The sequence below is a fragment of the Opisthorchis viverrini genome (genome assembly GCF_000715545.1).
Source record: "Opisthorchis viverrini unplaced genomic scaffold opera_v5_231, whole genome shotgun sequence".
Taxonomy (NCBI): domain Eukaryota; kingdom Metazoa; phylum Platyhelminthes; class Trematoda; order Opisthorchiida; family Opisthorchiidae; genus Opisthorchis; species Opisthorchis viverrini.
This window is the reverse complement of record NW_008751889.1, coordinates 454,750-478,123: the sequence shown is the minus strand read 5'-3', so window position 1 is coordinate 478,123 and position 23,374 is coordinate 454,750. Positions and strand designations below refer to the sequence as shown.

Below are 23,374 nucleotides of genomic sequence, written 5' to 3'. Positions count from 1 at the left end.
AAGGTTCAACACTTGCTGATTCTGGCAGCTTACAAGGATTCTAGAAACAACACGAAGTTCTTCTCCTGGTAGCAGTTTAGATGATTCAAAGCCAAGTGGCAGCAGGGAACGATGGGGGAGCAAAACACGCAAGAATAACGTTCAAAATCATCGGCGCCTTACCTTGGGTGGGATGATCTTGCATATGCCAGTTTTCATGCCTATATTCCGTATTTTCATCAGATAAGCCAGTGGGTCCTTAAATTCTTCATCCGATGGACGGAAAATGGGGGCTTCGGGTGGTGGAACAAAGGTGAAACGAGCCGACATTTCGCGCTAAGAAGCAGGGCGGGTAAAAGCAATTAGCTGTAGTTACGCGCGGTGCGAATGTTCAACAAATTAATGGGAAGCAAACATTCGGGTAATGGAAGGTTATCAATGTTTGGAAACCGGGAATGGCGTGGGGACGACAGGAAAAGCGAAGCATATCCACACCGTGATACTGGGCGCCGCCATAACAAAATGGCGCGCAAGTGAAATGCACCCGTGGAAATCAATTTTTCCGGATGCGCGCACTATACATTTGAACATAAATTCACTCCATAAGACGTCACATTCAATGATATCCCAAAAGTGTTTTCTCAAGTGAAATTAAGGTGTGAATATAACAAAATGATTTGAGTACAACACACTTGGGAATTCTTACATTAAGATTTTGGCCACAGCTCTTCAAGGCGGCAGTACTTTGGGATAATTATTCCATGAACGTTCATGCGTTTAACTGAAGCAGGCCTGTGGGGCGTGTCGTTCGTGCTAAAACCGTCGTTCGACAGTAATTCGAGAATCCCGCGTCCACAAAATGGGGGAGCTAGGGCTCGTAACCTCTCACGTACTGATGTAGAAGGGCTGCCAGCAAACGCTCTGGTTACTAGCCATAAATTCAGGCGGCAGAGGCCGTGTCATCCACCTTGACACAACAAATAAGCGGATGCAGAACGCCGAGTTCAAAGACAAGCGGGACCGAACTGAGATACAGTTAACGTAAATCGAATTGGATAATTCGTTCTTATTACCTACGTGCGGATGTCATTTAGAGTTAAATATCCCGTTTATCTCATATATCTTCGAGCAACCTAGACTTAGTCAACAGTGATTTGTTTTACTGCGCGACTGTTGCGATGTCACATTTTTGAAATGTCGAATGTGAGTTCCGCGTCCTGGTAACGGGGGGCTTTGCTGACTATATTTTGTTATGCTCGATGGATGAAAAGTCGTACTGTTGTGATTTTTTCATTCTTTTGGCCTATTTTCATGCAGCTCGAGTCAACTGTGCAGGAGGCAGCCGCTCGCGAGATCACACGGATCGAGCGTATTGGTGCTCATTCCCATATACGAGGTTTGGGGTTGAACGATGATCTAGAAGCTCGTCAAATCTCGCAGGGAATGGTGGGACAATGCAAGGCCAGGCGGGCAGCAGGTCTTGTACTCGGAATGATTCGTGATGGAAAGATTGCTGGACGGGCTATTTTAATCGCTGGACCACCCGGAACTGGCAAAACCGCAATCGCTATGGGTATGGCTCAGGCTTTGGGACATGACACCCCGTTTACGGCAATGGCCGGGAGCGAAATTTTCTCATTGGAAATGGGGAAAACAGAGGCCCTCACACAGGCCTTCCGAAAATCCATTGGAATCCGTATAAAGTGAGTTATGCATGTCTGTCTGTAACTCTTGCAGAGAAGAGGCCGAAATTATCGAGGGCGAGGTGGTTGAGATTTTGATAGATCGTCCGGCCACTGGAACGGGTGCGAAAGTTGGGAAGTTGACCCTTAAAACTACCGAAATGGAGACCGTTTATGATCTCGGACAAAAAATGATCGAATCTTTAACCAAAGAGAAAGTTCAGGCTGGGTAAGTAATTTTCGCAATAATGTTTATTGTTAGGGATGTTATCACTATTGACAAGCCATCTGGGAAGATCACGCGCCTTGGGCGTTCGTTCACAAGAGCACGTGATTACGACGCTACTGGTGGCCAAACGAAATTTGTTCAGTGTCCAGAAGGTGAACTGCAAAAGCGGAAAGAAGTCGTCCATACTGTAACTTTGCACGAGATCGATGTCATAAACAGTAGAACCCAAGGATTCCTCGCACTTTTCAGTGGTGATACTGGTGAGATCAAGGCGGAAGTGCGAGATCAAATAAATCAGAAAGTCGCTGAATGGAGAGAGGAAGGGAAGGCAGAAATAGTCCCTGGAGTAAGTCTGTTCAATTGTGATAGCATGATAAGCCTATATTTCTCTACGTCTTTGGTTGTCTACCACGACGAAAGATCAGTTATATATTAAGCATTCCGGAACAAGCACGCATTATTGCACATTGATGTTAGATCAAAGAACTGAACTGTAGGACATCCCGTTTTCCGTGGAAGTGATTTCTGACCTGTGGGCATATACTTTGTTCTTCTTTGTTCTTTCTAAAACCGTTACCCATGCGAGATGCATCCCAGTAATAGCATATACACCCCGTATCAGCAGCATACTTCCCTGGTGTGCTACTCCCAATGCCAATATAAATGACGTCAACGCTAGTTACGTCCTACTACACCCTGAACTCCAGGTAGCTGAGTGATTAGAGCACGAACCTACCGACCGTGTTTGGTTCGAACCCAACCCCCCCCCACACACACACACCTCGACCGATCCAGTTTGAGGTAGGGCGGTCTGTTAATATCCCATTCGCAGTGCTCTTCTCGGCGGACATAGCAATTATGTGCCTAAAGTGTCGCAGTTGAATGATTTCTTCAACCGTACCACCCTTTGAATATTGGTTTGACTGGCCAGGTTTCCGGACGGTCTGTTAACAAGCAGAATACTTCTATATCTCAACTGTGAGAAGAGTGCCCCAGGGTATTCAGCAAGAGATACTCGCAAACTCCCATCGATCCTGCTTTTCCGTGATCCACCGGCCGTCCGTTGTAAATGGGGTGCTAGCTCAGGTTATTCCTCCTCATCAAAGACTTTACCTTGTGATTTAGACCATTCTCAAGGTCGAGGCAGCGAGGAGCCTAAGGCCCCTTCGGTCAGACGACTGACCCAGCGACGTTTGTTTGTGCGGTGGGAAATGGTTGCGGAGGGACATCGGTGGACGCTGAACTGCGCGGGCAAATGATACTTCCCGGTTGCCCGACGAAGGGGGTTTGGTTGAGTTACCCCACCCTGAGCATTTGACTCAAAAGTCTGACCACCAAGGCAGTGGGAGGACATAGGGTTATAATGCGCCGGCGGTCACGGTCAACCGTTGGGCGATCGGAGTGTGCGGTTTTTGGGGTCGATCTTTTCTAACCCGTCCTTCCCCGGGGGAAGGCAGCATCACTGCTTCCATAAATATGGATATGATGGTCACCTGGGGAAGACACCTTACTGCTTTCACCCTCCTGCCGCAGAAGACAGCACGACTTTACCCCCAGACCGCCTCGTAGCACGATTATTCGTAGAACGGGGTCTCGCCGCTCCTGGTCTGACTGCTCGCTTTTGGCCTTCTTGGAATGGTTGAACGACGTACCAGCCAGTGTAACCATCTGGACCATTGTAGCACTCAAGCCCGACCACCATGTCAAGGTGGCAGCTTTAGATCGGGCTGAAGGTCGAGACCAGAGGTGTTCTACGTTTTCTGAGCCTTTCCTTCCTTTGCCTAACCCAAAGGAAGAAATCGATATAGTGATCACTCGTTTCAGCCTGCTGCTAGGAGTGGAGATTACAGAAGGATGAAAAAAAATTCAGTGATGGTATTGGACAGCTTCCACCTCCAGTCCGGTATCCTGACCTTCAACCTCGGAAGACACCAAGTGTATATCTGTGCCGAAGCGTCATCGTGTTCCTGACACTAACGGCCTTCTACTTGCTCTGTTCAGGGATGGTGATGGGTTTCTTAGTCAGTGCCTGCCTGTCCCTCATCCGGGGGCGCAGCAGTTGTCAACTTTTATGACCGCTGAGCCCTTCCATACTTCGTTGTCGAGCCATATACTGATCCCCTCAGTCGTCTGTACCAGATGACCCATAGTTGCTTCCGCATCCAAATGAACACTGGATCTCGTCACAATCAACAGCCCCCGGTTATACCAGCAACAAACTACTGATGGCGCGCGTGATATCCAGTGGGCGTTTGATCGTGTCGGAGAAGTGACACAGACAGTACAAGATGCCACTGTCATAGCTCCCCTTAGATCTTTCCATGCTTCATCCATATGATGGGCGAGATGGCCCAAGTGGTTAGAGCGTAAATTTACTGACCGGAATGTCCGCGGTTCGAATCCGACCTCCGCCACTCGACTTCCTCTGTCTAGCCTTGGGCAACCTTCGGATGTCATGACAGCTAGGCACCGGAAGGGTGCTGCAGCTGAACGCTTCTTCTTCCACATGATCGCTACAAGCACAGTGTTGGTTTACTACATAAAAAAATCGTTAGCTTTTGCATCCTTTCGGTGTCTAACTGCCATGCCATTAGAAGGAGGCACAAGGGCCGGGATACCGCCAGGCCGTTCATGCCTAGACAGGGGAAGACGAGGGGCAGAGGTCGAGTTCAAACCGCGGACCACTCGGTCAGTAAATTCGCACTTTAACCACTGAGCCAGCTCAGGTCAATATAGTTGAGCAGTAGTAATACTCAAGACATGGTGGTTTTGAACGCTCCTTACTGCCGTGCGAAGTGCAGAAGAAAACTGCATTGCCAGGCGTTCTCGCATTATGGTGTCCCAGAAGGAACAGCAGTCTTGAATTAATGCTCTGCACCGGCGACTGCTGGATCCACATTTGATTTGCATTTGGTGACCGCCAGGTTACGCCATGGGAGCGTTCATGTTAAAAATTTATGCTGTCCAGAAACACCTGGTCAGGTTCAGCACACAAACAGATCTGGAGTCCATTGGGGCACTCTTGGCACTACAATCAGGTATCGGATTCATGTCAAGTAGCAACAAGCTCGATTGATCTGGATAACCGAAAAGCGCAAAAAGCGACTGTTCACTGTGATCTAACGCAGCGAAGCGCGCTCAGCTCTGGGGTTGTGTGCGACTCCCACGCCATAGATTCCGTGAACCATCGATTCTGGTCACTGGACACCGGAGAGTGAAATCCGGAAAACAGTTCGCCCTTGGAGTTTTAATATGCGTAGCCACGCTTTAGACAGAATACATCAATTTTAAGGGAATGGATTAGCTGCTTGACAATTTGCCGTATATTACAAACTTTGGAGATTCCTATATGGGAATCATCTTGTGGATTTAGCAGTGTTATCTGTTCACTGTTAGTTTGCAGCGGGGTGTATAAGATGTATCGACTGGATAATTGATAATCACCTGACCCAGCAACGTTCGCCTGTGTGGGGACAGTTTGAGGAGAGACATCGGCGGACAAAGGACTGTGAGAGCAAATGATGCTTCCCGGCTATCAAGGCCGGAGAATTACTTTTGGTTGCGGTACCCCAACTCGAGCCCCGGGCTCAAAATTCGGACCCGTAATGCCGCAGGCAGTGGGGTTTTTTGGACTCCAGAGCATCATGAAAAGTTCTTTTGTATATTTACGGCTACGGTGCTTCGGGGTGTAAGCAGACACAATGAGCAGGGAGTGAAGGACTGCTCTTTATTGAGATTTTCCCAGACTGCCAAGCGAACCGCGCGGAAACAACAATTAACGAGTGTCCCGTCAAGTAAAGACGCCTGTGCTCGGTGGCTCAACACATTACCCCACCGCCCTCAGCATCAACAGAGGTGGAGGAGAGTTAGATAGTAGTCAAACCAATTACAGCACTTGCGTCCTTATTCCGGGTATCCGACAGCATACATCAATGCAGAGAGAATCCAGCTTACAGTCAGGAGCTGTTTCCATCCTGCTTGCTTCAGTGCTTGAATAATAAAGCCATCTAATTAGACCTGCTTTTGGGATTCCAAAACAGCCTTCTGGGTGTTTGGGGCCGTTAGTTAAATTGGTCGCAAAGAATCTTCAACTAAGGCGAACAAAGCGGTCAACCCTGGTAGTTGGACCTGAAGAGACAGCATTCACATGGAACTATGGTGGTAAGGTATAAGCTCGAGTATGTGAAAGTGTAAGCGGTTGTCCTCTTTTACCCTTCCTACCGAAACGGCTGAGTGGTTAGAGCGCGAATTTACTAACCGGAAGGTCCGTGGTTGGAACCCGGACGTCTGCCTCTCGACATCTCCTGTCTAGGCTTGGGTGACCCGACAGTATGTCAGCCCTCATGCTTCCTTCCGGGGACATGGCAGCTGTACAACGAACGGTGTCACAGCTGAACGGTTCGGTTTTTTACTTTCCCCAGTGTATGCAGCATGCAAGATGGCTCGTCTGATGACCCCACATAACTAACGGTGTGAGATGGCAGTATTTTTAATGGTAGAAGTCATTGCGATACTCAGCGCGCCCACACCCAGACAGGAGGACGGTTAGGGTCCCCATCCAAAGCCTGTGTTTCAAAAGCTTGACCGCAAAGCGCCGGTAGTTAGACCGGAGATGCCAGTTGATTGCTTTCAAGGAAAACTTTGCCACACGTGTTCCAGCGCACAAACTCTGCACCGTTTCAGCTCCTAAAACTTGACTCTGAATGGTTCTGTTTGTCCGGTATATCAGTAAAGGCGATTGCTTTGATGCAAGGCCGCCGTTGGCTGCCTAAAGCAGCCTTGTTTGTCAACGTTACTAACTCAGGTTAATACCTAACGTGTTTCTGTTAAGCGATTCAACTCGTCATGTTACGTCCCCGTTAAACAATCTACTCATTGGTATCCCAGTTGCTAAGGTGACCACTATTCAATCGAGGTGCCTCAACGACATTGATCTACTTTGTTGTGGCTTTGGGGCGTCCGGAACCTTCTGGATGTTGCAGTTCAGTCCATTATATTACGATGTTTCCATGAATACCGGTTAAACATCGCTTGCTCTTCCAAACCACAGCTTCGATCTTTCAAAACCCATTATTGGAAGCTTGCTACGGAACAGTGGTGCAGTTGACAAATATGGATTTTTGGGTATATCGATCGCCTTTGGTAACCGCTGCACTAGCGGTCTCGTGTCATCACAGCCAATATCCCCGGGAGTAGCGGCGCCTGTCTCGTAGATCATGCGCTGAGGGTTATCGCATTCGCATCCGACCAGCTATGAAGAACTTCAACAGGTAGTTGATCTAGTCCATGACTACAAGATCTTCTGACCACCGTTTACTGCATTACATTTGCTGTTGATTCGCGTGATGCAGCGTGTCACAGTCTTCGGTGGTTTGCCCTTCGATGACGTGAGCGGTGAGCGCTTGGTAAACGTCGTGAGCCCATCCTACTGGGTGTTTTCAGTGCACGCTTTTTGCATCCGGGAGCCATTTACACGCATTCCAGTGTTGATCGCATTGCTTCCTGGACGACGACCTTCTTTCAGTCAGTCAGCTCAGGAACTTTCGCTGAGCTGCTGCATCTTCGTTCACTACGGAGGAGGAGAATGAGAGCACGTGTTGGCTGCAGTGGCTCAGTCCTTGTATCATCGACAAATGTATGTTTGTCCAGTAAGGTAGGAGGTGATAGCCACGCATTAAATGTGAGAGCTTTGGTGCAAGAGCGCCACTGGCTCCCACACTGTGCGAGCAAACTCGGGCAGACGGTTTCAAAGGCTGTGAGCATGGTTTCTTCCACCTTTCTCCAATGACTATCTAAGCCGTTAATACGGCCGTCGTACCAGTGGAGTTCAGGAGGCTTCTCGGCCAACTCAACGCGATACTGTTGGGCTACAGAGACGTTTCGCGGGTGGTCAACTGCATCAGCTAACGTGTTCCCGAGGGAAAGCGAATAGATAAGCGTACCCACGCTATGCCGTGATCGGAATCCATTGCTGTACTCATGAGTGAACTGTATTCTGTTATCGAAGATGTCCACCGGTAGCTGATTGTCCCCTGGTCCGATTGAGTCCTCGACTGGCTTGCAGTTGGTGGCCTTCAAGTCACGCAGTGTGAGCGCTTGTACTAAAAGTTTGTGCCGGCCAGAAACAAGTGTTGTTTAGTATACAATTGAAGGAGCTGTTTCCCATTATCTGTGCGGCAACCCGAGTTGGCCGACCTGTACCCTCGCTGACCAGAGCATTCGTGACAAATCACGATGGACACTGTCTTCCTCAGCCTCACACCCGCGGTTTGTCGGAGCGTATGCTGACTCAACAAACAGAGACTGTTTGCCGCCTCAAAATTTCTTGGTCTTGATTGAACCAGTCAACTTGACAGCTCGGAGACGATTGTCTACTGCAGTCCAGTCCAGTGAAGCCCATTTAGCCGTAGGGGTAAACACATTTCCCACGTGCCATTGCATCAAGATCATCAGACACCTGAAGCGGAAAGTGCGAGGAATTTAAGCATTTTGAGGTGTATGACCGAACTGGTATATTGTATGTGTCATCGGCTTTCCTGGATTGGTTGCACCTTGGGGAATTGAATTCCAGCCAGTTTAGGTCGCGAGATGTGGCGCCGATGCTGTAGCACAGCGAGGTGGACGACGTTCAATCTCCTTGAAGTTGGTTGACTTCATTCCTCATCTTGTTGTTCTACTGTAGTATGGTTGGTCGCCTGACCGAATCAGTACTACCTCTCCCTTTTCCAAAGTTCTAATGCTGGACTATTTTTACACCCATTCTCCACACAGGTTTTGTTCATCGACGAGGTCCACATGTTAGATATTGAGTGCTTTTCCTTCCTCAACCGAGCTCTCGAATCGGAAATGGCACCAGTCCTCATTGTAGCTACAAATCGTGGAATCACAAGGTGAGGTCATATGTCTCATTAAATTTTGTTTATTCCTGCTTACTTCAGATTCTATCTCCATAATGTATTTTGAATTTGCCACAGGGCTGAGTGGTGCTTCATTCTGTCCAAATTATAGACAGCCCACATTACCGTTCGGGGGAGCACCAACACCTCATGATTCGTCACTCTAATGCCCTGCGTTGAGTTCCATTCAAACACAAGAAATTATGGTACAACGTGGCTAATCGATATGTTCTCATAAGCGGCATCAGCGACTTGTCCATCAAACCTCCTCTTGTTCTTAATGAAAACCGAAGTTTTGACTGACAGTGAAATAATCGAGTAAAGCTCTTCAACTCTTTAAGCCCATTCACTGTGTACCAAAAGAGGCACTTTTTTCTTCTGAATCCACCCCACGAGCGAAAGAATCGAGCAGGACAAGTCATCATCATAAGCCGCAAACACCGCATACTTGTCGCACAGTTGCTATAGCTGTCACAGTTTTGCTCGCCAATGATTTGAATAGCTGGGCCGGATGGCTACACACTGGAGCCGGTAGCTTGTATAGTTGATCGTCAACACAGGGATGTCAGTGGACTTCTCATTGGGGACAGGTTATGGTAAGGGTCCCCAATCTCCTCGTTCATACCTCCGTTAGTGAATATTGTGTGCTGTACATAGTGATCTGTGAAAACTGAGAGAATCCGATCCTCCCTCCCTGATTTTCTCGACAAATTTGCGCGATTTCAGCTATCAAATGAGACCAAGAGCTGACAGATCTGGTGTTTATTAACAAATGGTGAAAAAATAGATGAGATGTGTTTTCTTTGAGTCAAAATCTAATGAAAACTCCACAGTGTGATAACCTATTCTCCACATAGCGGTGCTCCTTTGAATTATACTGGTCATAGGTGTTTGGTCACACAAACCCCATCAGCAGCTGTTCGACCGTAACAGAGTGCATCCAAGTTCCAGTTGTCCTTCTCCATTCTGAAATCTATCCAAATTTCTCCTTCAGAATTCGCGGAACTAACTACCGCAGTCCACATGGAATTCCTATTGATCTTCTGGATCGACTTCTCATCATTTCGACCAGTGCTTACACAGATAAAGAGATTCAGGCCATTTTGAAAATCCGGTGCGAAGAGGAAGATGTTGATATCTCAGAAGATGCACTTATCGTATTGACTCGTATCGGTATGCAGACCTCCTTGCGATATGCCATTCAGCTAATCACAACAGCCAGTTTGGTGTGTAGGAAACGGAAGGTGAGCGAAATGTTCACAATTTTATGTAATCACCTCTTGGTGCTCAGCTGGTAGACTACTCGTCCGGTAGGCGGGTGGCTGGCGGTTCGAGCCCTTCCCCAAGTGTATTTTTGTTCCATATTGCGGTTATATAGGCTTATCATTGCAAAAGTTATTTCCGTTTTATGCGCCTTTGAAAGGAGCTTCGTAGTGAGAATTTGGAAAAAAGTAAGCCAATTTTGTGGTACTACAAAGAGCTGGTCGTAGTTCACCGGGCAGGACAACTAATGTCTTGCGTTAGGGTGCACAGCTGTATGGTCGTACTATAAAAATTGTCATTCAGCAGAGGGCTTTCAAGCAGAATAATGCCACTATGATACCTCCAGTACGGGAAAGTCACAAGACAGCGAAATAGTGGGTCTTTACTTTTCTATGTTTAGTTAGGCATCTCCAGAAAATACTTCAATCTCGCTTTCCGATAATCCGCCGATGTTCATCGGTTTCCTTGACAAGTGGTAGACTGGTATGCCTTGTCTCACTCGATGTGATATGAAAGTCAACTGCAAAACCAGACAGACACGGGACTGTTCCCACGAGTTTTTCCCCTGTCTGTTTCCTCCGAAATATTTCCCGAACACATTGGCCCTTGGTGATTGTCTTAGACGCCAATACTTTGCTGGTGAGTCGTAGTTCTCAGGCTGCATACAGCCCCTTGCGACAACGCTATTTCTACTTAACCTAGGTCGAGGAAATTTCAAACATCAAGGAATCTGGAAGATATGTTGTGCAATCTGTGGATGGCCCCCGATATAACTCTAGCTTGTGCGTATTGACAGAAAGCGTAGTTTTTTTCATCGTCGTTCGAATTCACACAGTGCAGCAGCTGGAGACAAAACGCAAGTTGTGACCTGTCAACCAGAGCCATGGAGAGATTTAACCTGTGACTTGACCGAGGTTTCTTAAACGACTGGTCCCACACATCCGGAACTGCTTTATCACAAACTGTTAAAAAAAACGGTTCGAATGTGTCAAATCACAGGTCAGCAACATCTTATTGGGATCAGCTGTTGTACTCCGATCGGTCTTTCTGTCTCATCATCATCAGTGGAGACTGCGACATGAATAGTGACACCGATTCTTAACTACTATATAAACTAAATCTGTGCACAGCTAGCTGCCATCCCACCTGAAGGAAGCACGAGATCTGGGCTACTACCAAGTTGCCCAAGCCTAGACAGGAGAAGTCGAGATGCAGATGTTGGGTCCGAACCACGGTCTTGTCAGTAAATTCGCGCTCTAACCACTGAGCTATCTCGCCCCCAACTACTACCATACAACCATAAAGTTCATCTAATTCTATTTTTTTCTATTTATTTTTCTGTATCACCGGTTATCGACCATTGCTGGGTTTGCTGTACTGTTTCGGTTTTTGCGCTACCCAAGGCTGTTCTTGTCCTACATCCTGTTTCACAGTGCTCTTCCTCTCTGGAAAGACCAGTCCTTGGCGGAGACTGGTTGCTCTACAAAAGCCTCTGTTGCATTTTAGAGATCTGTACTACTTTTGAAAAACTAGCCTATCCGATGCTCATAAGGTTGCTGAAAACTTTGCGGATTCTTGAAGATTGTTCGTTGCAAATCCTTCAGGGAAAGCAATCTACACCCTGTAGTGTTTTGCGAATTACCCTGTCTGTCGGTGAAATATAGTTAATATCACGTGCAGCCTACTGCTGGGGATATCAATATCACCCAGAAAACGCTGTGTTTTTATGTGTGCTAGCGAACTCCTGGCATCTTCAAGGTCAAACTATGAAAAATCAATGGCCTATTGATACTCCAAGAAAATTTAAATCCGACCACGTACAGGATACCATTCTTTCCACTGACTTGGGTTCGGAAGCTCCGGGCAGCGCCTGTTGATCGTGTGTTGTTGGATTATTAAAGTTTGTGTCCGAGGTTTTCGTCTTCTTACTATTCGCCGTGCTAGGAGTCTGGATCAAGCAACATAGCTGGGGATAGAGTATTGCCACAATCCGCATTATCATATTGTTTGCTCGCTGCGTGACAGAACCGTAACACCTACTCCGTGTACATTGTTGCTTTTGGTTCACTGCTGACTTACTGAGTACGCAGCTCCTTCTCTTGAGACAGGGGACCCAAAAATGACCCCATCGACCGCAATAGTTCTTCGTAGAAGTTCTATAGAAAAACCGTAGTGTCCATTTTTTCACGGGTGCACGTATATTGCACCATTGGTCAACGTCTCGGTTCGCGTTTGTGTCTAATAAGGTGTACTGTGGTCAAATTATGACTACTGTCTCGATGCCAGTTGGCGATGAATTTATTGGGCAGTGATCTTTGTTCGTTGTCTGCCTTGTGCGTGATGAACTTAAAGGGAATATGTCCTACAATACCACTTCAATCCCTTAGTTGTGGGTCCAGCTCGTGTATGAAGAAGGAGTGCTCCTCGGTTCATTTAACAACGTGAACCCTGTATATATGTACGGTGGCATATCTCGCCGCGGTCATTGGTGGCGAATACTATCTGGTCATGCACCGGACAAAAGATGTATGCTATTCAACGGAAAACGCAATGTCCTTGTTCGCTATGGGAATTGACCCGCACGGTCACACACCCGTCGATGACTTCACTTGGTTCGGCAATGGGAGGAGATCGATAAAAATATTCATTTTTGGTGTGTTTCGCGCCTTCAAAATCTGTGCTCAGAATTACTTTCAGACCCCTGTTGTCAGATCCAGGGTTGGAATACTTTTTGAGCTCCATGTTTCATCTATTCTACCCCCAGGGTCATGAAGTGAGCAAGGAAGATGTGCGTAAAGTCTACTCGTTGTTCATGGATGAAGCCAGATCTACCTTGTTCCTCAAGGAATATCAGCAAGAATTCATGTTCAATGAGATCCCGTTGGAACCAAAAGCATATGTGTCCGGTAAGTCATATGGACATTGATATTCCTTGGACGCATACCAGCGAAAGGAGAAAAGCCCTTCGCTGCAAAGTTATTTATTACCAAACACGAACTCAGTTGTTACAAACCATTAGCCATGAGGGTAAACATCTCGTCTGCACAGAATTCTTGAAAAATGCGCATTCACAGCGTCTTCTTGAGCTTCCTCGGACCTTCTTTGAATTTTGAACAATTGTAAACGAACAGTGTAAAGCGGTTCGGTAATTTCCATTGTAACTTTCACCTTCCATCCGATACGGGAGCGGAGCCTGGACCCTGGACAATAGAATGCTTGAACGCTTCATAAGTAGCTGTCCCAAAATTGATCTCTCATACAACCTGATTATTATTATTATTAGTAGTAGTAGTAGTAATAGTGGCATGACTTCGAATGAGACGTTTCTTTCTTTTATCTCACATTCTCCTCTTACCCTTTCGCATTCGTCGCTTGCATTCACCTTCTATGTTTGTGACCATGCTCTCCGAAAATAAACGATAGTAGTAGCAGTAGTGGCCGCGTCGTTTTGTCTCTATTTTCTGTGCCATTGTCTTGTTTTTTTTCAATTTCCCCTAACTATCGGTTGTTTTTGCATTTCAGGTGACCATCCGACTGTGGCTTGAATATTCTTCCAGTGTACTAACTCAACCTTGCTTTCCCCGTGTTTTTACAACCACAATAAAAGATTCTGATTGCATTTCAGTGTCATTCTACTCTATGGGCAGTAGCTAGGTGGTCCAGTTAAGCAGTTGCTCCCATCATCTGCGGCTTGGGAATATCTTTTATCATGATTGAGGGTGCATTCTTTGACTTGCTAAGCTGGATCAAGCAATAATGAGTTGACATTCAGGGGTCCAGTCAACTCACCAACTAATTAGTTTGTTCGCTTACTACGCGGGTGCTAAGTTTGTAATTTTAGTTCCCTTTTTACAGAGTCGCTTGTACACTGTATGCGGGCCTATTGGTAGCGTTTTAGTCTGGATGAAACCACCGTTTTCAATATCAGAGTGATTTTCTCATGACGATTCAGTACGCGTGGCCTTTACGCAGTCAAATACAACCTACATACCAGTAAGCAGCTTGTAGGGAACTTCGAAAGACAACCACCATCATGACTGAACCCAAGATTTTATTCCCTCGCTCAATATTGAAACTCGCTGCAGGCCACAGACTCTCCGGCCGTCGATTTAATCCAGCTTCTGAAGAGTCGCTCCCTCTATAGCGAAACGTCGGTGATAATGATGCCAGACTTTCTCTTTGACAAAGGACGTGTCCTCTTGAGCGGACTGAGAAATATGAAACATCTCCCACGTCTTTCTCCCTTGTGTATCCAGTGTCTTTTCATTTTTTAGCCCCGGATGACTGTGAATACGTAGAAATGAGGACATTCGTCCTCGTCGCTTATCGTCTGGGATGGAGTCTTTTGTACTAACTAGGTAGGTTCAGTTGGGAACCAAAAAGGGAGAAGTCGCACGAAAGCGATGCTATAACGTTACACCAAATGGTGAATAGTATGCTGCTTCGTTATCCTACTTTGGTCTCATTAGTTCAAAGCTTATCTGTGTTAAGTGTTCGGGAATGTTTTTAATTGTTTGTAAACCACATTCACGTAGGGTGGTGGCGGAACCGGATGGTGTGGGAAATACTAGATGGACCAGCTGTTGTACTACAGCCAAATTGGATATACGGATAAATGGCAGTGTATCGCCATTATGGCGTTTCTTCCTAGAAATATTCAGCTTTATCTCAATGTTTTCAACAGCTTTCCTCTCGTTTCCGAGAGGAAGGTGGAAGTTAGCTTGTTGCGGCCTTTCTCTAAGTTTTTAATCCCTTTCGTCATGCGTCCGTGGTATTTTCCGTTCTCAGTATCTGCTTGGGAAAGAAGACAAAACGCTCTGGCTTGCTCGACTTCTGTTTTTGTGCTGTTCGCGCTACTTACCAGGTACCAGTAGTATATTGTCAGCTATAATTATCGGCTTCGATCTGCGTCGCAAGCTATCAGTTCAAATTTGAAATATTACAAGTACACTCATTTACATGCCTATTCGGTCTTCACGGGAGACCCAGCTGAGTCTGTCGTTTATAATGTTCTTCAACTCATCGTGTTGCATCACACCGCTTCATGCTTCACTTGGTACCAAGAGTTTTCAACAACCTTGAGTTGTGTTTTCCCCACCAAGTTCGGCTCGCGTTGGCGACCTTTAACAGAACGTAGTTACGTGCGGCAGTGGTTTCAGAGCGGGTTCTCTGTGGTCAAACAAGCAGAGAATTACGTTTGATGTTCAACCATGAATCACTTGGCTGGGTAAATAATGACAGCATAACTGAAGGGCGCGATGCGATTGCGAAATTCACTGAGAGACTCGAATCGTCATAAATAACAACCAGTTTGATACAAAGTTTCAACGGTGCCTCGACTTCATTTGAAGGCCACTGATCGCTCTTGAGCGCCAAATGTAGATGGTTACGTGGAATCTCCAGTGCGAAAATGGGACTTGCAGATCAGATAAGTGCTCGAGCTTGGGGGATGCGTTGGGATCACAACGGGTGAAACAATTCGTAATTAACCAGGCTGTAGTCGAGGTGTGGTGACACTCTGCAAGTTCCACGGACTGCAACCATGTTTCTCAAGCGCCACCGAGGAGTGAACGTGCTTACGCGTTCGGATACGATAATCCGAGTTTGGCCAGAGTAATGCAATGCTCACTTCGCTTGGAGTTCAACTAAACAGGTGTAGGCGATGCACTACTGATAAGCTCCAAGCCAAAGTGAGGTTAAGCTCCCGGTGAAAGGAAGAGAGTAGTTATATGCGGGGTTCTTTGTCGACCAACCCCGACTACAAGCTATTAGACACCGAAGTGGGGATCTCATTTGCTGTTCTTGGAAAGTGGACGTTCTCAAGCCTCCCGCACAAACTTCCCGTACGTTCTTTGAATAATAAACAATAATGAACAAACACTGCAAAACGGTTTCATTATTTCGGCACCAACCTTCCATCAGATGGCTTTGATACTTGGCCAGACACTACTCGCATATTTCGTCAGTAGTATACGTCTTTACACCGGTGTTATGACCAATGAAGGTAGGGGATTCAGTGCCTTGTACTTTAACTGATTTGGCTTTATGGCACATTTCGCCGCCGACTTGAGGGCTATGTTTCACCTACATGTGTGCTACCATGCACCCCACCCCGCAGGCAAGATGTATCATCCCTGCTGAAGGCCACTCATTGAGATGAAGATACTAGTAGTTGGGTGCAGTTGGCTTGCAAGAACGTGCACCTGACTGAACATGAACTAGGACGAAAAATAAATAGTTGCGAAAAACAAAACCATTTTGAACAGAACCAACTCAGTATAGTTACCGGTGCATCTAAGTAAGACGAACAGGTTTTAACCTGATTGACTAAAACTTTGTTTTTGAACTTTTTCGAACCGACCATGCTGTTGATCAATTTTTATGCCAGAGGCTTAGAAACTGCCGGGTTTTTTTTTACAAAACGAGGGCAATATACGAGAAGCCTGTTGATTTTCCAAGCGTAGTAAAAATTTCCACTCTTATTGTTTCCCATAAATATACCTCAAATTTACGATGTAATCTGGTGTGCCCGTGGTAACTTTTTTGATCAGGCATAGATACAAATTTCTGCCAGGTATCTGAAGTGAAGCCAATTTTGACCTTGATTCCGAATAACAGCTGATATGTTTGCATGCACTTTGTTACATCCTATATTTTTGCTCGGTTTAACGGTGACTGACAAAGTACGAGATGTTTCCATGTGCCGCTGTTGCACCTGCAAGGGCACACTTATTTCAGTCAGTTTCCAGATCATGCGATCGCGCATGCGCTGGTTAACCTACACAGCTACACCAAGCGAAGGAGCATTTGCCCACTTTTCTCCGCATCGATCTTGGCCAGGGATTTTGGTGCATAGATTTCCAGTGCACTTTGGGAAGCACGCTGATACTGGTAGTCTGTGGTACACCGCACACACAAGTTTTGACCAATGACCGGAGCCGGGCAGCTGGCTTGCCTGTCAGCACGTTGTGTGTTTCTGCCCCGCATGCAGCAATTCCGACAGAGATGATGACACTTCGATGATCGATCGGGGAAGCGGAATTCCACTACACCTCGGAAGTGATAGAAAAGAATGCTCTTGATACAACAAAGCTACTAGCAAGAATAATCTGTTACAAGGTCGACGAAAGTACCTGCGAACTGTTTGGCGGAAACACGCTGCTCATAAGGTTGCTGAATTGGACCATCATGAACGAGAGATTCAGCTGGATTCGGTTGACTGTCCTGTCCAAGACCCATATCTGTATGCAAAAGAGAGCATTTGTCGATACTTGTCTTCTGTTCCACGTCCATGTGGGCGGTACTGGTGTAACGGCGTATACTACTCATAAGGCATGCCAATAGAATGTGGTTTTCTTCTAACTCCGCCTCGCGTCCAATGGAAGGTGTGCCCCTATGAGGGTTATCACAGAAACTGCGGAAACGCTTTGCAGCGTTCGTTTACAATTGCGTGATAGTCAGAAGAAAGTAAAAAAAAGACTGTGAGGATGTTCAGTTTTTAAAAATAAGGTGCATATGTTCACTTCCCTATCCAATAGTTTGAAATCGTTTAGCTGGTGTTTTCTAATAAGCGACTCTTACATTTGTCGCCGTCGCCAGGATGAGGGTGAAGATGCCTCGGCCAAACCCAATGTCCTAACCACTAGATTATCAGCAATAGTTCAAATTTTTACTATTTACAAGGCGTCGAGTACGAGTGCCACACTTGGAGACATGCTCAAACAAGCCGATGCTGCAAGTGTGTGCAGGCATGACCACTGGAAGAATCAACGTCGTCTTACCTGTAAATAATAAAACTGTGGATTACTCATCTTTCCCCGGGTGGGTTGTGATTAGTGCAGTCACATAGGCTATCATACAGGCCGTTATCGAGATAGGCGGGATGAGGGAGCTGTGCCTAACTGATACAAGGGCGAGGGTATCTCCGAGGCGGAGAGGGAACGAAGCTGAATGCAAACCATGCGCGGCAGGCATAGCGATAGTAGGTTGGTACCGGATGAAAAATGACAGACTGTCGATGCGCCCCATGCGACTGGGCGTCAGGCCCGTGAAACGCGAGTTATTGATCAGCCCAGACTAGAGCAGACAATCTTGGGAACAGATTTTCTGAGAATTCATGATTGACTTAAAGCAAGGAAAACTGGTGACAACGTATGGCGCAGTCAAGCTTGAAGGTTACCCAAGCACTGCCTTGAGCGAGCTGTACAGCCCGTGGTCGTGGAATATTCCAAACTGTTCCCGGGCGAAGATTCGTCTGGCTTCTGCTACACGAATGGTTTCAACCTTATGGCCCCCGTCCGCTGCTGCTCTATCTACAAGACGAGGTCTATAAGGAAGCTCAAGATATGCTGAAAAGTGGCATAATCGAGGAAGCCAATAGTGCGTACAACTCCCCGGTTGTGCTTGTAAGGAAGGCGCTTGAATGAACTGACCGTAAATCGGGTTGTATCTGCGCCTTTGGTTGCAGAGATTTTTTATTTCCTGCAGCATACCCGATATTTCACGGTGTTTAACTTGCGTTCCGGATACTAGCAACTATTTGTCAAGGCGGAGGACCAGGAGAAGAAGAACGTTCACATTTGGGGACAGCCAATATCCCTTTAGACGGATGCTTTTTGGTTTGTCAGGGGCACTTGATGCTTCGTTTAACGAGGGGACTATGGAATGTTGCCGTGTACGGAGACGATATCGTTGTGTACAGCAATTCGTAACCAGAGCACGCAGTTCACTTGAAGGCTGTAGTGAAGTGTATCCGGGAGGCTGGCCTGCGGATAAATGAAACCAAGGCAAAGATCGCTTGGAGTTCAGTGACACCACTGGGGCATAAAGTGGGTCACGGAGAGGCTATCCTACTGCCAGAAAAACTGGCAAAGATCGAGGCTTGTGCTATTATCATTTCAAAGCGGTTCATTCGGCATTTTCTCGGACGAGCAGCATGCGAAAGCCGGTGTGTCAAGGATTTCAACACGATTGCTGCTCCACTGTACGAATTGCCTGGGTAAAACTGGAAATCCAAATGGACCAGGAAAGCACATGAGGTTTTCGAAAGTATCGAAGCGCGGATGCTGGATCGGTAACTGATTTTAAAAAAGTCCAGGGTCGAAGAGATGTTTGTTTTTGCACCGGACGCTAACGACTGCGGTATCAGTACATTCCTAAAGTAAAGGAATAGAGTCATCGAATATGTCAGCCGTGTCATGACTAACGTTGAGCAGAAGTACTCAACCATTGAGAAGGAATGTTTGGCGATCGTCTTGGCCCTGGATAATTGGAAGCCATAACTGCTTGGACAAAGATTTCACGTCGAGACCGATCACAAACCCCTGAGCTGGATCAGGACCACCAGAGATCCCCAGTTGTTGTGAGTTCGATCCGGAATTTCATCTTTTGATGGTGTAGTCTATTCTAAAGGTAAAAGCTGGCAGAGGTTTCTCTCTGATGTTAGTTATGTTGACGAAGGTCGTTATCAGTAAGACACTGTTTAGGTATGCCGTTGCCGGTTCTCTCCATCAAGCTTCCGACTAACTATTCCTCTATTCAACTTGCTACTGCAGCCCAAATCTCTGTGCCTCTCAAAGAATCGAAAGATTTTGTCGAATAGCGATGCGAAGTGTCTCTGAACTGCCAACGCAAATCATTGTGTGGCATAAGATTGAAATGGTGCTCACCGCTTTATTTGTTGATTTGACAAACTATCCATTCGTCCATGACATGACTCAGCTCTAGTAACAACCAACCTTGTACATTATACTTCCAAGTCAAATGTTCGGGGACGAGATGCTGTTTGTGAACATCAAAATGGATTGTCGAAACTCTGGGAATTTCACTCCTCGAATAGAAGAAAAATCTTGATAAAATGATCCATATCTATTGCTAACGTTCAAAAAACGATTTCACCATGTTGAACGTCACTTTTCTCTTCGTATCCGTGCGGAATTTTTAAGCACAAGAGACTACAGTTCAAAATATCAGCTCTATTTCGGAAACAGAATAGAATTATCTGATATTGTCCAGTTATCTTATTGCAGAAGAAACCTGCCCTCACAAACCGCTCCCTTATTATGTCATTGCCTACTGGCGTCATTCAGAAAAGTCATAAAAGAACCTTTCGCTGAATCTTGACACTCCTTATTGTTGTGCTGGTGTTTTCGAACGTTCACCAAGATTGTGTGTTATTCCGCTTTTGGCACTGAGTTCAACAATCCATTAAGAAGTAATAAGGCAGTTGGGGGTGTAAGGAGAACTGTTGATTTTCTATTGAGATTCCATCCTGTGGGTAAAATCGATCTATGCTTAAAAGCCGAGAAGCAGTGTATAGCAGTTTCATTCTTGTTCGGAGTCATCAGCAGTGCACATCTCATGAAACTCGAATTCGCGACTTTCAATAAGTGACCATATTATGTGGTTTCCGTGGTTGAAGGACAAGTGGTGCTATGTTCTAATTGGGGAGTTCAAAACTCCCTACTGGTGACGGCACTGCTGTTGGTTCCCAGAGTAGATGAAACAACTACAGTGCTTCTGGGATTTTCAGCTTTGAGTGGCTTCACTCTTAGGACGGAATCTCCATCAGAACTGGTGATATCGGTCAGCGTCACTAGTGAGCTCGCAGTCCATAAGTTGATATCACCCAGATATCCAAAGACCTTTGATGTAGAGTTTTAGAAAGGGACTGAGGTTCCGTTTACCGCTGTAACAACTGGACTGCTGAGGAAACCACTTCAGAAGCATAAGTGCAACAAATCACTTCACGCTATTTCGAATGCATAAAAGGTCAACTGGGACCGGAATTCTGTCGCTAGATGAGTAATGTGCTCCACCAGGTTGTCAGTAGTCATCTCATTATGGTCAGATGGCTTCAGTAAATTGTGAGATTCGAACCTATGATCTAAGAAGTGCTATTGTGAAAAGAACTTCAAAATGCCCACGCTACTTGGCAGCTCTGTATAAGCAATAGATCAGATAAGTTGGATCTGGATACCGTTGACATGCACGGGGGAAGCAGAAGACCGACCTGTTGTCGTTGAATGTCACTACCTTGTTTATCTAGGTGAATCATAAGATGACCTAAAGGAGTTCTCTATCCATGTAATAATTTCTGTTCAAATCATTGCTGTGAATGAGTCCTGGGAGAGTCGGTGATCCTGTTTCAAACAGTCAGTGAAGTGGTAAGACTAAAAGAATGGATTGACGAATATGTAAAGCCAACGACCGTTACTGGTCGTCCATATTGTGGATTTCATTCACCGCTCTGTATTTACCCCTAAACTGCTCACTACGGAGCTGTATTATTAACAATCGTTTTATGGTTGTCCCATTCATGGCTTCGCAATGTCAGTGTGGTGCTACCTAGATTCATTGGATGATAGGAGAAGAAAATTCGAACTGCGAACAAGGTCGTATTTTTATTACGAAAGATTACCGGGCATTTATGCTGTCCAACCTAACCGTGATTGTCTTGGAAGAGTGGACTCCTACTGACTATTCTATCAGTTTATTGTTTCTAGTGAATACAAACAGCTTCAAAGCAACTTCAACTGTTCAACTGTTTTCCACAAATAATGCAAGCTTTTTTCCTCTAGCCACAACCATCACAGTACCAGTGAACACCCATTCAGTGTCTACCCCATCACGAATAAACTGGAATTCGCCGCGGTGTGCTGGCTTGTGTATCAGGTATAACCCAATGTCATACTGGGGAGTGTATATTTGACACTCACGGAACCTCTCGTAACAAACTGGTCAATGAGTAGAGTTCTGAATAACACAATCTCCAGACCTCCCAGTTTGGGGATTGGAATATGTATGGCTACTTGCCCCTCGAAAATCTAGACTGCTCTGACAGTTATACGCCGACCAGCGCTGCCGCGTGGTTAAACTTTTGAGCAAAAGCGTTTGGTTGAGGACCCTAATCATCCTCTTGTATAAGTGTCGGTGCTCTGGGAGTATCACAGCCAATGTACGACCATGAATTGTACAATTAACACTGTGTACCCTGTAGACTGTTCTGTACGGAAAGAAAGGCCCCCTGGTCCTGTATAAACTCTATTTAGAATCACACAGACTACACTCGGATTTGAAATGTTACTGTCCTTAGACAGCTGGATGATCTACCTACATTAGGGTGGATCGAATGCACCCTAATTTCAACGCATCATGTCAATTCTGCGCCAAAACAGAACACTGCGGACTGACTTCCATTTGATGGAAGATGGGTTGGTGGGTTGTGATCAAGACGACACACGGCACCAGACGGTACCTGACTGAACCAGACTGTATATTCTGCCGACTTTTCCAGGTAGCCATCTGTCACGCCTTGGCCTCGAGCCCGAAGCAACTGGACCGCCTAAAACAAACCTGCTTGCTAACTGTAGTTATTACGGAAGAGTGGCTCGGGGTTGATTGGTCCGGCTCCAAAGCCGCTCCAAATCATAAAGCACAGCGAATTCATTGCTCTTTGTTACACGCTCCTCGAAAAATTCAGCGATTCTGCTACAGTGCCTTCTAGTGGAACCACAGTTGCGATTAGGTTTTTAACTGTTTCATGAGCCACACGAAAGACGAAATTCACCCGTTTAAGGCGAACGGGCGGCTTAATCTGTCATCACTAGTTGTGTTTCGAAAGGCACCTGAAACAGCAAACACCGAAAGGATCCGCGACTGAGATAGTCAGACTGACCCTGTACTCTCGACCAGTGACTAACCTGCAAAGTAAACATTTCTTATCCCCAGGTGAGCATGGTCAGTTCAGATGATAACAGCAACTGCTCCAATGAAGATTGATGCAACAAGTAGTTAGAGCGCGAAGTTACTGACCGGAAGGTCTGTGGTTCCAACCCGACCTCTACCTTTCGACTTCCTCTGTCTAAGCTTGGGCAACCTGGCAGTATCCTAGCCCTCGTGCTTCCTTCGGGTAGCATGGCAGTTAGACACCGAAATGGTGTTACAGCCAGTCAAGATTCAGCGGATGGCTGGTAGCGAGACATATTTGCACGCTGTGTGACATGCTTCGCTGAAATATCAAGATTATTCGTTGAAACAAGGGAATATGGCCTGATAAGATTCGAGCAACTATGAAGATGGGCAGCCCAGTTCGATTGTTCTTGTTGTGAAAATCCGATATTCATTCATTTTCACATGTAGACCAGAGCATCTTATTGTTTCAATTCTCAAAGAGACTAGACACATGGTAATGTCTTGTTTAAGACGAGACAAAAGATAGAAGGACTGTGGATGGTTTTCAAATTGAATTAATTTTCATACAGAAAATTTACGAAGTTACGGAGTCACACTATGCTTTACTGCTCTGTGCTAATTCTTTTTAAAAT

At 46.1% G+C, this 23,374-nt stretch overlaps 2 protein-coding genes across 2 annotated transcripts; one reads left to right on the top strand and one right to left on the bottom strand.

Moving 5' to 3' along the window:
• Nucleotides 1-1,297: 1,297 nt before the first annotated feature.
• T265_14652 (hypothetical protein) lies at nucleotides 1,298-13,594 on the top strand (the record flags this gene model as incomplete). Its single annotated transcript, XM_009174615.1, has 7 exons — nucleotides 1,298-1,682; nucleotides 1,717-1,890; nucleotides 1,924-2,236; nucleotides 8,662-8,780; nucleotides 9,781-10,030; nucleotides 12,814-12,955; nucleotides 13,572-13,594. Coding segments are annotated over 7 exons (1,404 nt in total), but the record flags the coding sequence as incomplete, so codon positions are not given.
• Nucleotides 13,595-16,835: 3,241 nt separating this feature from the next.
• Nucleotides 16,836-17,036, bottom strand: T265_08715 (hypothetical protein; the record flags this gene model as incomplete). The annotated part of the gene is made up of 1 exon (XM_009174595.1): nucleotides 16,836-17,036. A coding segment is annotated over one exon (201 nt), but the record flags the coding sequence as incomplete, so codon positions are not given.
• Between the last annotated feature and the right edge of the window lie 6,338 nt (nucleotides 17,037-23,374).